The sequence below is a fragment of the Nymphalis io genome, chromosome 15, assembly GCF_905147045.1.
Source record: "Nymphalis io chromosome 15, ilAglIoxx1.1, whole genome shotgun sequence".
Taxonomy (NCBI): Eukaryota; Metazoa; Arthropoda; class Insecta; order Lepidoptera; family Nymphalidae; genus Nymphalis; species Nymphalis io.
This window is the reverse complement of record NC_065902.1, coordinates 434971-449558: the sequence shown is the minus strand read 5'-3', so window position 1 is coordinate 449558 and position 14588 is coordinate 434971. Positions and strand designations below refer to the sequence as shown.

The following is a 14588-nucleotide window of genomic DNA, read 5'->3' as shown; positions in this document are numbered from 1 at the left end:
TGTCAAATTTATTATTTAATTGTCATATGAGATGTCACGAGTGAAATTATCAATTTTCAGTTTTGGAAAATATGTTTAATTTATACAAATTCTTGACGATATATAACTAGAATTATCTAGTTTTTAAAATGTTTGAAAAACTTTCGTAAAGGATTAAGTAAGTGACAATGGACGGTGGTGATAGAATACTAGTCGCCGCCGGACTAACCGCGGCTGTTGTTGTGGGGGCCTTCGTATTATGGGGTCCAGGGGGAGCTCCACGAGTTCGGAAGCGTCGAGGACAAATAGCAGGACTTCAAAATTTAGGAAGGACATGTTTTCTCAATACGTTGCTTCAGGCTCTTGCGGCTTGTCCCACTTTTATTGAATGGCTTAAAAAGTATGCGAAGGCCAATGGCCATAATAGTATGATCACTACTCTGTACACCGTTATTGAAGGTTTGTACCAATTTTAATTACATTAATTTTACCAAATTCAATTACATTAAACCTTTGTATAAATACTTTAACTAAATTAAGTAGTTACGTATTTGGTCATGTAGTTTATGTTTACAAAATATTAATTTTTTGAGGTTTTTTATTCTACAACTGATATTTAATATTTAATTTATAGTTGTAAATGGAACACATGAGTCAGCTAGAGGTACACCTGTTTGCCCCCTGGGAGTACTGCAAGCACTTCGAGCAGCTGGTTGGGTGGTGCCAGCTGATCAGCAGGATGCACATGAATTACTACATGTGTTATTGTCTTGTATTGAGGAAGAAACTATAGTTATGTCTAAAAAGGTAAAATTTTATTTATATTATGTAAGTAGAAGATTCTTTTATTGTCTTCAAGACTTGAATTGGTGGTTGCTTTTATTATGTTAATATTAAAAGATATTGTATTAATAAAAATAATTGAGTCTACTGTGTAACTTACTATGCTGCAAAGCTAAAATAAGAAGTAATGGGAACTTATATTTAACTTTAGCCTGGCTGTCTCTCGGATGCCCTTGGCTTAGGCAATGGACGTGCATGGTCTGCGTTGGCGTCTCCCGCGTCTCCGCCCTCAGCCCCGCTCTCAATTCGGGACGACGGAATGTCGCGACCGGCTCGACCCGCTTCAGCCGCGCCTCCAGGAGAGCCGGAGTTAGTCGATCCGGGTACATATTATATTCCTAAGATTAAAATTTTTAGGAATGCTCACAGAAATACTTTTCATTAAATTTAACACCTGGGCCTGTCGCACGTCGTTGTAACGTTGTAATGTCGTTCGCACGAGTATAAACTACAGCGCAAGAGGTGTACTGTGTGTGCGCAGACGAGGCGCCGTCCCCGATGCGGCTGTCGAAGGGCGTGTCGCGGTCGTTCTGCCACCTCAGCTCGGTGGGGCGCCGCTGGGCCGCCGCCCCCGCGCGCCCCGCGCCCGCGCCACCCACGCGCGGCACGCTCGCGCAGCGCACGCACTGCACCGTGTGCTCCACCAAGGTCAGCGACCACCTGCGTTCATTTAGCGAGTCTATTCCTTCCGACAAATTTCCTGGAGTGTCGACGAAGAGTAAGATAGGAATAATATTTACTGGCTGTCACTATTTACTGTAAAATTCTTTTTTATTAATGATTTATCACTTTTTTTGGAAATTTTATGAATTTGTTAGTATTATTTTACTTTCTACTAACATTCTACATATTGTCAACGTTACAGAGCCCAGTGAGATACGACAAGTTCGACAGCATCACGTTGTCGATGGCGAGCGCCAGCACCGGCCTCTCCGGCACCTACAGTCTGTCTGGTGAGACTACGAGCTACACTTTCGTTTCATCATATCATATAATAGTTCTATCAATAAATCGAAGTGCTGGCAAATTGTTGCCTATCATCTCAGTTTAACGGTTGAGTACCTTTTTTATGAGCTTTTTTTATTTTATTATTTGCAAACTACGACCGATTGCAATGAACAACTTTGACCTTGAATTGACATCACCTTATTGGTGGAGATCAAAATAATTTGGTATTTACTGCGAGTTCATGAAAAAATGGCGCTTTAGATATCGGCGAAGTTTTTATCGGTACTTAACAAGTATTTACTCTTTCGTTTTAATTATTTAATTAATTATTTTTTTAAAGTGGATCTTTTATTACTCGTGCCATTAGAATATAGTATTAACATACCCGTATGTAGATTGTGTTTTGAAAAATTTGAGCTCGTACTGCGTATGTTGGATACCATTTCTATTTTGGATTTTGTTCTGTATCAGGTCTGCTGCGCGCCTTTACCGCTCCCGAGCTGGTGAAGGGTCTGCGCTGCTCCAAGTGCTGCCCCGAGGAGAACTCGGCGGTGCCACAGCACGCGCAAACCAAACACATCCGAACTGTCACTTTTGGGAAGGTACATAAAGACACATTATATATTTTTATTGACTGACTTGCGTGACTCATCATTTATACGAGCTGAACCGAAGGGGTGAAGGGGAATTTTCTCTAAAAAAAAATCGCTGGTCACAATGGTCATAGAAAACAGATTAGTCATGAACTATACGGTCCGGCGCAGCTGCCGGCGTGCCTGGTGCTGCAGGTGGCGCGCGTGGAGTGGCGCGGCGGCGGGCCCAGCAAGCGCGCCGAGCACGTGGCGTTCCCCGAGACGCTGTGCATGGCGCCGTACGCGTCGCGCGCGCGCGAGCCGGCGCCGCCCGCGGCCTTCAGCGCGCTGGCCGCCGCGCCGCCGCCCGACGAGCGCGCCGCCTACCGCCTGGTGGCCGTGGTGGTGCACGTGGGCGGGCCGCGCTCGGGGCACTTCGCCACGTACCGGCGCGGCAACGGCTTCGAGAGCAAGCGCTGGTGGTACACGTCGGACACGCTGGTGCACGAGGTGTCGCTGCAGGAGGTGCTCCGCTGCGCCGCCTACCTGCTGTTCTACGAGCGCGCGCCCCCCCCGCCGCTCACCACGCACTTCTGAGTCGATACCGTCTCCCTCCCTATATGTCGTTAAATATAAAGAGTCTAAATGCTCCGTCATCCTAGTGAGACATCTACGAACACTCCGGGACTCCTCGGCGATCACGTGAGTTGTCATAGTCGGCTGAAAGTTACAACGCGACAGATCCGAGTCTATATTTAAATGTGATTATTATGAAGTTTAATGTTTGTATATCTTTTTCAGAATATTTAAATCGGCTGTGTATTAAATCGAAATTTTATAAATGTAAATAGAAATCATTAAGTAATTGCTTATCTTTGCCCAAATTGTTGTAAATAAACTTTTCTTTGGAATCGGCACAAAAATCTATATTGAATGATATATTTGCTCTTTTAGGATTTTTCGTCAATTTTATCATAATATCTGAAGTTATAAACCAATACACCGGAGCAAAAGTATGTCTTTTAACATATTTATATGCTATACTATTAACTGATCACTTCGGAGAAATATTTACCCATTACCATGTAGGTAATGGGTAAATATTATACAAAGTTATTAAGAAGCACCACATTGATAAATCCAATTTAAAAAAAAATACCAATGATTATCCCGAGCTTTGACTTGAATTATAATATTAGATCAAAAGAGTTGTCATAAGGCTTTAAGGCCAAAGTGTATTCATAATTCATAATATACCTGTAATATATGCTTGGAGATTTACTAATAATATATGTCACTAATATATAACGGTGCTGACTGATTTATAAAAAATTTCTTCCTAGTACCTATTAAGTTAAAAGGATAATTTTGAAAAGTCTACTATCAGCTTGTCATTAAGTATTTTAACCTTTGTGTGACAGAGATAAAGTATGGTTTGACTAGAGCCGTCGCACCGTTTTTATTTTTAATAAGAGCATACGTTAGATTTAAAAAAAAAAAAAAGCATGTTGTTTCACTCTATTATATTTTCTGACTGCGTTTAGAACAGCTACATATCTTAATGTTTTCTATTAGAAGTTTGTCTTAAAAAAGTCAAGTCTGGATTTTTGATATGTATAAGAATACAACGTCCTTTATATTAATCTACTTAATATTTAAACTTTTTACATGAGCACCGCGCACGCGCATCTAATGCTGGGTATGAAGACATTCGAAATTTAAATAATGTGTATATTAAACTGTTTCTTGTAAATTTTAAAACTTACTCGTTTTTATTAACAGAACTGTTCACAGCTTACGAAAAATTTTTAATTTTTTTATAAGGTATTGAATATAATACTACCAGTATTATATTCTGCTCAATATTATGGCGTCTGTTTATGTTTTTATCTTTATTATAGTTAGGGCTGTAAAGCATTGTGCCATAAGGTAGATATTTTGGATATTATTGTCAACAAGACAATGAGCTGCGAATTTTGATATTTTTGTCTCCTCTAATTGTTTTATCCTTTTAAATATGTCATTAATAGCTGAAGTAGCTGGAAACAAGTAATAGTATCTTATTGAAAAGTTTGTGAATTAGAACAAATTATGGCGCGATTAAAATTAGTATATTCTCTGTAACAATAAATTAATAATTTGACTTCATAAAAATAACTATTTTATAAAAAAAGTCTTTTACATAATGATATGCATTTATTTTAGTCTTTTATTATTATATGTAATTTATATTTAAACGTTAATGCTTGTTTTTGTCCGTATTCTATGCGTACGCATTCGTCCGATTGAGTTGAAAAAGTACAGTCGTGTGCACTTGCGTTATCGTTTTCTTTCGTCGGCGTTCAATGAAAGGGGTGCGAGTCGATTCGGATACATTTTCATACAAAATCTAGAGGCAAAACAATTGACGCCTGTAATGAGGTAGTGTGTACTAAATAAAATGTACACAATTATTATTAAGAGATGGTCGAGTAGATAAAACAAGAGAGGCCCTAATAAAAATCGCGGGTTCAAAAATGAATACCACTGAATTGTAATATTGAGTTCTTCTTTTGTTATCATGAAAATGAATTAATGAAATACGTAGAAACTAATATACTAGGCGTTTATTTCCCGCCCACGATTCTCTCTGGTCTAGGGTACTCTTGGAAGCTTGCCTTAGTTTTGTCTAACTCTACTCAAGAATCACAATTGACACTAAAACTGGTTTGTCTTCTTTAATAGAGGGCTGAGTCATACATCGAGGCAAGTATTCTACTATGTACGGAAATGAATCCTCGATAACAACTCTCAAATTTTAAGGTTCAAAACGAATGCTCCATGGACGTTTGTCTTTTAGCATTAATTGAGATCCCGATTCAACAAGTTGATTATACCGTTTTTTCGCAACGTTATAAAGTTCAGCCTCCAGAGCGTAGAACTGCGGCTGTCGTCGCGAACATTGCCTACTCTGTGTATATCTCTGGTATATTCATATTGCGCAAACAAGATTTGCTTCATTGCACTTCAAAATAGCAATAGGCCATTATTCTTCTCGATATTGACTGGCTTAAGCTTAACATTATAAGATTTCGTTAAATAGAAACTTTTATCGTCAGTTCATTAATTTGAAATTTTAAATCGATTTATAGTAGAGTTATTAGTTATAGTAAATGTTTAAAAATTGACTTTGTTGTTTTTGCTTCAGGTGTTAAAATATTGAGGATCTATGTAACGTTTAATAGTGAAATTATTTTAAAATGGGCACTTCGAATTGACAGTAATATTAAAATTATATACAAAAAGCTATTATTTCAGTGCTACCTGTGTAATAAAAAATAAACATTTGACTATTACTTTGTTTATTACGGGTATTTTATGCATATTTTTTTTAATGGTATTGAAATTCATATTTAAAGAATGAAATTGATTAACAATTTTTTTTTTAATTCCTTTCATGTTTTCTCTTTGTACGTACTACATTAAGATTTGTAAAGAACTGTAGGTTTATCCTTGATTGTTTTAGGAATGTATTGTTAGGTAGTTGATAGTTTTTTTTAATGTTTTAATGTAATAATTTATACTTTTAATCTATTTGTTTTGTCATAACAATCATGTGCTATGATTAATTTATCTGTCCCTTTGTTGTACTTATTACTTACCATCCATTTAGTTATGTACAATAAGGTTTGAATACGTTTACACAGTGCAAGCGAGTAGATGCATACCTATCTATCTCTAACAACAATAAATCTTAACTAGCTTAGTCTGCCAATACCATTCCTTTTTTCTTTAGTGGTATATTGATTATTGAACAGTTGGTTTATTTTGCAAGCTTTTTTTTTGCAAAAATTAAGATAATAGAACGAACATTTCATTAGATCTTTCTCAAATTAATTATATATTATTTGATAGTAATTGAAAAATTATTACAATCAGGCACTTTTTATTTATTATTTGTACAAAAATTGTGACAGATACTTTAGTGGAATTTTTGTTCCTATTTTGTTTATGGATGAGAATGGTTCGGTGCGTTGATGAAACTTGTGTGTCAATGTAGATAGGACTATTGGATCTAATTTTAATTTACAAATAAATGTAAAACGAAAATGTGTTTTATTTATTTTTTAAATATATAATGAAATATTTAAAAAAATACAGTTACAATATTTAATTTGAACAAAAACCAAAAGATTTTCAACCATTTCAGTTTAATTGGTTAAAAACTTTAAAAGTGAAGGTCATTATTGAAACTTTGGTCAGTGATGAGGTGATATTGTAAAATTAGCCAATTTTCTTTTTACCGAGATGCACTACTCTTAATGCTTTGTCATGGGATGGCCCATGCTCAAATATACAGGTACAACAAATGTTTAATGGTAGAATTATTACAATGCCAAGCTCAAATATTTGGTTTGTTATAAGACTATTGCATCTTTAGTGTTTGAGATCAATCATTCAGATAGTAGTGATAACAATTTCACAACATTGTGAAATTAAAAAAAAAAACTGAAGATTGAATTTTTAACTCTGTAATAGATATCAATAAAAAAAATAGTACATTTTTGATATTTATTTACTTATGTAATAATAAAACAGGTGAACTGTTCGGTCCGATCAACAGAAATGATAGATTAATGTGTCAAAACTGAATTTATAATTATCACATAGATGTTTAACACTAAACAGGCTTGCAGCTTAGTTTACGGTTAGGACATACTGTCAATGAGTGAGGCTCGCATAGTTGAGGTGATAGCTGTTGGCTTAGCATCATTGAGCTTGAAAACACTCTCAATCACTGAGATTTCTGTAGATGTGGTGTCCATACCACAAAATGCACTCCAGTCATTAACAACAAGGCCAGCAGCAACAACGTCACTGCCCCGGTTCACTGTCCCTGCTACCAATGGTACTTGTAGTAGAGATGAAAGTTCATCTTGGTCCTGTATTGTAGTTTTAGGGTGCACGAGACCACCTCGGTTAGTTAGTGCGGTGTATGAGCCTACTAATACATTTCCTGCAATAGTTTGTCTAAAAACTTCTACATCTAGTGTGTCAGCGAGTATTTCTTCAGTGTCTTTGTCTAAATCTGGGTGTACTAATGCGACATAGTCGTTGCAAGCGATGACATTGCCAAGAGCACTTAGCCGCTCCTCGACTCTCTGTACTTTAACGGTATCCGGTAAACTGTTGCGTATGTGCTGCAGTTCTGTGTCTGTTGTTGAGGACGGTACAAGAAGTCCATTTTTGTTGGCAACAGACATTCTTCCGATAATCCGACATCCAGCGATGCTCACATGCACCACTGGTATTGTGTCCGCTAATTCAGCCTCAAACACGCTATAGAAGTTTTCCGATCCACCGATTGCTACGAGGCAATATGAATTTGTTAGTTTACTAAACACTCCCACTTCATTATTATTTTCAAATTGTACACGAACCGCCATAATTACTTTTCTTTTTTATTGTTTTTGTGTATTCAAAATGTTTCACAAGCTATTTTAATCTTCACGTGGAGCGAAAAAACACTCAAAGGTTTAGCTCTAGCTGTCAGACTTCTGACTCAGTTGTCACTTGTCAAAATCGACGTAAGTAGTTATATAACTGTCAATTTCAACCATATTGTGCAATAGTAATAATTTAAATTGTAGTATTAACTTACATTATATTTTTACTTATTTTAATTCCTGGACCATTCTTCATGGACATCAAATGGACATTTAAAAGCGGATTTTATATTTGACACTAATGTCGTAGTTAAATTATATTATTATGTTCATATTAATCGTGCACAATTATATTATTATATGAATAAATATATTGACAATGTCTCGGGAGTAGTTATAAAATGTATAAAATTGTTAACTTAAATTGCTTTTTAGAATTAAATGAAATTCCTACATTTCCCAGTGATACGGTACAAAATTTAAGAAAAGCCGTTCTTGCTCCAGTGCTGTACAAGCCAAATATTCAACAAGCTTTACAGAGAATAAATTTCAAATTTCATAGGAATTGTAGTGTCTCCAATCTATTGAGGGTAATTTAACTTGTATAATATTGCAAATATTTTTTTATTTTTTCGCTATTTTAAAGATAAATCAACATTTTCAAGGACTGTGATGTTGCGGAAGGACAAACGTTATTGATTTTCTGGGGCTCGAGAAGTTCAGATAGCAGAGTAACAATAAGCATGTCTGCTTCTAGCTGCTCTTCGCTTCATACACCCGTTAGTAAATATAATTTTAATAAGTATGGTTTATTTTATTGCATACAATTGAATAAAATTATTCCTGTGTATTTGCCATAGACAAGATCCTTTAAATATATATAAGAAAAAATATGAGTTTTTCTGTTGAAATCAAAATATACTTATACTATATTCTAATTGAAGAGGGAGTTAAGATAAACAAACCTTAGATATACACAAGCTCTGCTTTACTTTACATTACAAACAAATTTTAATTAATATATTTTTATTTGGAAAACAACACTTTTCCGCTTACTAGGTACTTATTTACCCTTTTTATTTTACTTCCTTAGTTCCAAGATAATAAAGATATCTAAAATTATATATAAAAGCCCATGTCAGCTTTTTTGTTAAACGATAAGTCCATATGCTACGAAACTGGTTGGAAACATTAAATGTGGATTCCACCGAAGTTTTGAATCTCAAGTGACCCTGAAAACTAAAATTAAGATTTCTACTGTTTAATGCCATGTTAAAATTTTGCTTTTTTATATGGGTATGTCAAAATCTACACATTTTAAAATTAGATATAATGTTGTACATCAAACATTACTTTTAATTGATCCGTGTGGACATGTAACACCAATTATTATCAAAGATGAAGAACATGAATGGAAACTTGTTGAATTCGTTGACTCAAGTATAAAATATAAGTAAATAAGGAACTATAGGATATAAAATCTGCTCATGTTCTATGTACATAATGTATGCGATAGTCGTCTATCGACTATATCTAACTGACTGCGTCGTCGGTCTAGTGGCTTGATGTAAGGCCGCAGATCCGGAGGTCCTGGGTTCAATTCCCAGGTCGGGCCAATAAAAAGTTAGTGGGTTTTTCTGAATTAATATCTTTTAATTCAAATAATAATAATAATAAAAAAGTACTCTCATATGTACATTTTTTTACAATATTAATAAAATATGTAAAAGCTTATTTTAAATTTAAGAAATAGTTTTTTTAAATGTGATTATTTTTAAGCGTAATAAATGTAAGAGACAAGAGAATTATAAAGAAATAGTGGTACCTAAATGAAATGGAGTGTCCATTATATAAAATTATATACATATTACTATAATTTTGTTTTAGGCAAATATTCACAATACCAGAGACAGAGATTTGCGTTCAGTTGCTCTACAAACCGACATTAGCTTGCGCTACTCTCCAGGCATTGGATCACCAGGTTTACATTTTCAGTCTCATAATTCTAGCACAAAAAAACAGCTCAAACAGTTTTAAAAGGAACTGAGAAAGTATATTTTGCAATAATGAAATGAGTGTCTCTGAAATGAATAATGACATCAATAAAGTTGTAGAATCCTGTGACTTGAAGGTTCTAGATAGTTAGCCGGTTATATACTTGCAGTAAACTTAACTGAAAGCGAGGAGCAGCGCCTGCTGCGCGCGCGCATTGCTGATTCTCTGACGTTCTCTTCACCTGCGTCATCGATCCTACAGCCCACTAGACGCTCTATGTCCATACTTGGCTCCGTTTGCGCTCTACTACTTAATAAAAGGGTACTAAATAATTGTATTTATAAAATAACTAATTTAAATTTATTTTTGATAAGATTGAGTTCTAAACGTTCGTGACGTTTTGAGAATTTGACTGAATTTAATCATAATTAGGGATCGGATACAAAAGAGGTGTCGAGCATATCAGGCAGTCACTCTGATAATATCTGCCGGATCTGCTTCGGAGGAGAATCGGCAGAACGACTGGTGCGGCCGTGCTCCTGCCGCGGGACCATCGCCGCCGTGCATCGCACTTGCCTAGAGCGCTGGCTGCTGCAAGCCGCCACGTCCTACTGCGAGCTGTGCCGACACCACTACGTGGTCACTCGCAGTCACAAGTAAGTCCACCGAATAATGGACTCAGGATTCAGATTTCAGAGACTAAAACTTTAACTTTTAAGCCGATTACTCTAACAATTTATTATATCGAAACCCTCCACCACGTCAAGTGCTCGCTTTCGATCCCGTTTAGGTCTCGATATAGGAGGAGGGTAAGGAGCTCCCTCTCCTCTAGCGTTAGGCACCACGTCGCCCACTGGAAATACCGAGTTGCCCCTTCTTGGCCACATCGACACCGACCGATCTACCGATCGATATCGAAACAAACCCAGGGGTGGCTCCACTGCTCGGCGGCAAAATAGGCCGCCACGAGTTTCCCTAGTAGGAGATCAGAAGTAGTCCGGCGGATCGGTAAGCGAGGGGTCGGTCGAGGTGGTCGTGGGCGCGCTCGCTGGCGGAGTGGGCGCGCTCGGGGCGCGGGCGCGCGCTGGCGGCGGACGCGTGGCGCGGCGCGGCGCTGGGCGCGGCGTCCGTGCTCGGCACGGCGCGCGCGCTGTCCGCGTGCGACGCCGCGCTGCAGGCCGGCGCGCGGCGCGGCGGCGGCGCGGCGCTGGCCGCCAACCTCTTCTCGTCGCTGCTCATCGGCATCATCGGTGAGTCCATTACGCTATGCTCTCTTAGTTTCTTTCGCTTATAGCTATTTTATTAGCTTTCTGCATTTATCGGATACTTTGTTTCGTGTCGACCGTGATGCGAGGACGCACGTGATGCGTGCGAGATGCTAAGACATTGTATTACTGTTATAATTATTCTTTAGTCATTCTATATACACCAATATACTATTCACGTATTAATTTTCCTCGAGTTTACTGGCAGATCTTGCTCACACGCAGCCTTCGGCCATCTTATGAAAGATATCGAGATGAGATCATAGACAATTTTTAGTTACTCTATACAGTTTGGACATATTTTCAATAGATACGTTTTGCCTTTATTAAAATTTACAATACAACGACCGTAGTTACGAAAGAAGGTACATATTTATAGTAGAGATAGGCGGTTAAATAATGCGCATAATATACCATAACTTTTTAAATGTAAGCGAGCAGATAATTGTGTTCATTAAAATATTTAATAATGATGATGATTATCTCGTAATTAATTTAATTATTAATGTTTTTCTTGGAGATCCGACACAGAAATTGTTAATTCTAAAGCCATATATAATAAACTAAAATGTTTTATCTGGCTTTTTTGTAAGCCATCTTCTTCTGGGTCAAAGTTCTTTCGAATTCCTGACATTAACTATTGTGTGATAGGAAGATTTAATTATGTTATTTTTGTTGAAGTTAACTTTGCGCTAACAATGTATTTCTGTGGTTTACCAACTAGGTGCACTCAATGGTCTGCTGACGACATGGATGCTACTCAAGATCCAGGAGCACCAAATGTCGTGGCGTGCATGGCGCGACAGCACACTGCACGTGCGCGTGGCGCTGGGGGAGTCCCCCACTCCTAGTGCTTCGTCACTCGCTACGGTGGTGCCCGAGCGCGATTCCAATATCAATCAGGACCCATCAAATGGTACAGACCGATCGACCAATATTGCAGACCCCTTCATGGTAGCCTTGCCCTACACGCTTCCGGAGCCGTGAATGCCGTGAAACAAAGCCCTTTGCCAAAAACAAACTTAATTTCTAACATGTCCCAAGTCTTCTTATACCTGGTAGTATCGACCACTGCCTGCACCTTACTGCTAGTATCGATACTGCTAGCTAGACAGATGCGGTCACTACGAACTCGTTAAAAACGATTGTAATTAATGAACACGATTAATATGAAATAAAAAACGAATTAAAAATTGTTAATCATATTTATTTAATTGTATCCATATAAATTAATATTATAAATAATAATAGTCAAAGAATCATTAGACGATTATTTTCAAGTGGTTATAAAATTAATATATCAAATTATAAAAAGTAAATATTGTTAGAATAAATGTTTCGTAAGGAGCTTGCCGCGAGGATGCAGCTTGCTTATGTAGGTAAATAAGTGAAGGGGATCCTCGCCGGCAGCGCGTCGTATCATAGTAAGAGCTAGAAACGATACCAGAGAGACTATGACCTAAATAAACGCTCGAAATATAACTGTTAGTCAAACTTAAAAGCTAATATAAAAAAATCACATACATCTTGAGATTACAATAAATAGGAGGACTCTATACGAGACGGCGCTCGGAGAAACGGCGAGTTGGGCGGACACTGGCGAATAAACCTCTGACAAACGTAACACACGAACAAACAATATCAACAACATACGCTCTTTGGACTCACTAATCTTCCACGATAATATATTTGTGACTTAAACGTTCAACTACTGCGTCGCTCGGACCGACGGACGCGCGACCGTGACGTCACTGCTCGTCCTTGAACCGGCGGTAGATGGACTGCACGTAGGTGAACACGCACTTCCAGTCGGGCTTGCGCATCGCCACCATGTCGTCCACGTCCAGGAGGGGGTAGATGCCCGCCTTCTCACTGCAACCGATTCATTCTACTGTTACTAATAAATTATTAATACTTGATTAATTTAGTTATACGCAGGCATTTTATATGTATTTATTGTATTCTCAAAGAATAAGTGTTCTTTTTGGGTAAGGTATTGGAATCTTATGAACGATTAATTCTCATTTTGATAATATGTATATACTAAAAAAGTGAATTGATTGGAGTATTTATGCCCAATGCATTTATAACCAAAATTTTATTCAACCGGGAAAATCCTGATAAGCGGCGGAGACTGATAAAGTGAACATTTCAATTTCGTTTTATTTTCGCTCTATAAAGCCTACTACTGCAAAATAAATATCCCTTAGAATTGAATCTTGCGACAATTAGCATATGGGCTCATAGTATATAGGGTAGTGTGCACTTACTCAGCAACTTTGAAGGCGAGCGTAAAGTTGTGTCGGCGCTTGTCGGGCGTGAGTGCGTAGTAGTCGAACGCGTCAGGCAGGAAGTGGTGTACCAGCGCGCAGAAAGCGAGCCCGTCCGCCCAGCTCGTCGAGAAGTTCTCCAGTTTCACATTCTACACACAACATCTATTATACAATAGGTGTCCCAATTGACGCTTCAAGGTAGAGGATTTTTCGAAGGTCGAACGTTAAGAATATTGGCGACGATAATTAAATTGATTGGCCAAATTTCGTTGTTGATGGGTCTTTTTTTTCGAATGCCATATCTAACATTGATAAGAACATTAATAGACACTAATTAATAATAATTACTACTAAAATTGTTTTTAAACAATATATTTCCTCTTTCCAAGCAATATGCTTATTAATTATCAAGCATTTCCTTTGTTTTTATTACACATTATCATATCTGTTATAAACAAAGACGGATTAATGAACGATGTAACGAGCAAACGAAACTCAACTTAGTTCCAGTAGATTTTAATGAGTTGTCGTCTATTTTCATATACAAACATAAGTTCCGTGGTTTTTGAATAACATATGTTTATAATTATTGCAGTGTCTCCAACTGCCTGTGTCAACAATACGGTGTTGTTATTCTCAAAATGCTAGAGTACACAAAAAATCCGATTTTAGGTATTCGATGTACTTTTTTACTATGTAAATAATCAGACGGTAAATATTATTTAAAAAAAATTAAATCATGTGTTGCTATTTACAAAAGTTAATTTAAGAAAAACGAAATATCAGTAGTATGTAGCTCCGGTAATAACGTCTCTATGGTAATAAGTGGTAGTAGATCAAAAATACGGTAGGTTTGTCGTAATTACGATGCAGTTGGAGACACTAGTCTTTTTGCCTTTTTACACATAAAACCACACAAGTCATGCACTACGCCCCTTGTATCAAGGCTTATGATAACACCTGGTAATTTGTACACCAAACCGCTTTATAAGTCTGTCATTAAAGTTGACATTTTCAACATTTGTTAGTTTATTTTTAATAATGTCGAAAAAACACTTCAATCGTAACAGTTTAATAGAAAATTACTTTTCTATGTGATGGTTTTATTATTCGATGATTTAGTTTCATAGTTCCGTTAGGCGACGTGTTTCTAACCAAAGTGATATAATTTGGTCATATATACATCATAGTTATATAGTTTTTAATATACTGAGCAATATATACAGGATAGCGTAATAATAAAGCATTCAAATAAGCGTGAAGTGTATGAGTGGCGGTGGCGGTGAT

At 37.1% G+C, this 14588-nt stretch overlaps 4 protein-coding genes across 8 annotated transcripts in view; 2 read left to right on the top strand and 2 right to left on the bottom strand.

The window, feature by feature from the left end:
• Nucleotides 1–41: 41 nt before the first annotated feature.
• LOC126773708 (ubiquitin carboxyl-terminal hydrolase 30 homolog) lies at nucleotides 42–6435 on the top strand. The gene is made up of 7 exons (XM_050494791.1): nucleotides 42–438; nucleotides 614–786; nucleotides 974–1145; nucleotides 1304–1470; nucleotides 1688–1775; nucleotides 2242–2372; nucleotides 2535–6435. The coding sequence occupies exons 1-7, from the start codon at nucleotides 168–170 to the stop codon at nucleotides 2937–2939; spliced, it is 1407 nt and encodes a 468-aa protein (XP_050350748.1). The 5' UTR covers nucleotides 42–167; the 3' UTR covers nucleotides 2940–6435.
• Nucleotides 6436–6879: 444 nt separating this feature from the next.
• On the bottom strand, nucleotides 6880–7878 carry LOC126773712 (eukaryotic translation initiation factor 6). The gene has a single exon (XM_050494805.1). The coding sequence runs from the start codon at nucleotides 7766–7768 to the stop codon at nucleotides 7031–7033; it is 738 nt and encodes a 245-aa protein (XP_050350762.1). The 5' UTR covers nucleotides 7769–7878; the 3' UTR covers nucleotides 6880–7030.
• A 78-nt stretch (nucleotides 7879–7956) lies between these two features.
• LOC126773710 (uncharacterized) lies at nucleotides 7957–12212 on the top strand. The gene is made up of 7 exons (XM_050494800.1): nucleotides 7957–8358; nucleotides 8434–8547; nucleotides 9656–9749; nucleotides 9933–10084; nucleotides 10196–10419; nucleotides 10793–11013; nucleotides 11753–12212. The coding sequence occupies exons 1-7, from the start codon at nucleotides 8170–8172 to the stop codon at nucleotides 12013–12015; spliced, it is 1257 nt and encodes a 418-aa protein (XP_050350757.1). The 5' UTR covers nucleotides 7957–8169; the 3' UTR covers nucleotides 12016–12212.
• A 2-nt stretch (nucleotides 12213–12214) lies between these two features.
• Nucleotides 12215–14588, bottom strand: part of LOC126773703 (microtubule-associated protein futsch) — an 83226-nt gene continuing 80852 nt past the window's right edge. For 4 of the 5 annotated variants that reach the window (XM_050494781.1, XM_050494783.1, XM_050494784.1 and 1 more), the window contains 2 exons: nucleotides 13299–13450; nucleotides 12215–12900 (listed from right to left, as the gene is read on the bottom strand). In XM_050494781.1, coding sequence (XP_050350738.1) covers nucleotides 12777–12900; nucleotides 13299–13450 — 276 coding nt within the window. In that variant the 3' untranslated portion in view covers nucleotides 12215–12776. The remainder of the gene's footprint in view (nucleotides 12901–13298; nucleotides 13451–14588) is intronic. The other variant, XR_007669763.1, reaches the window with a different exon arrangement.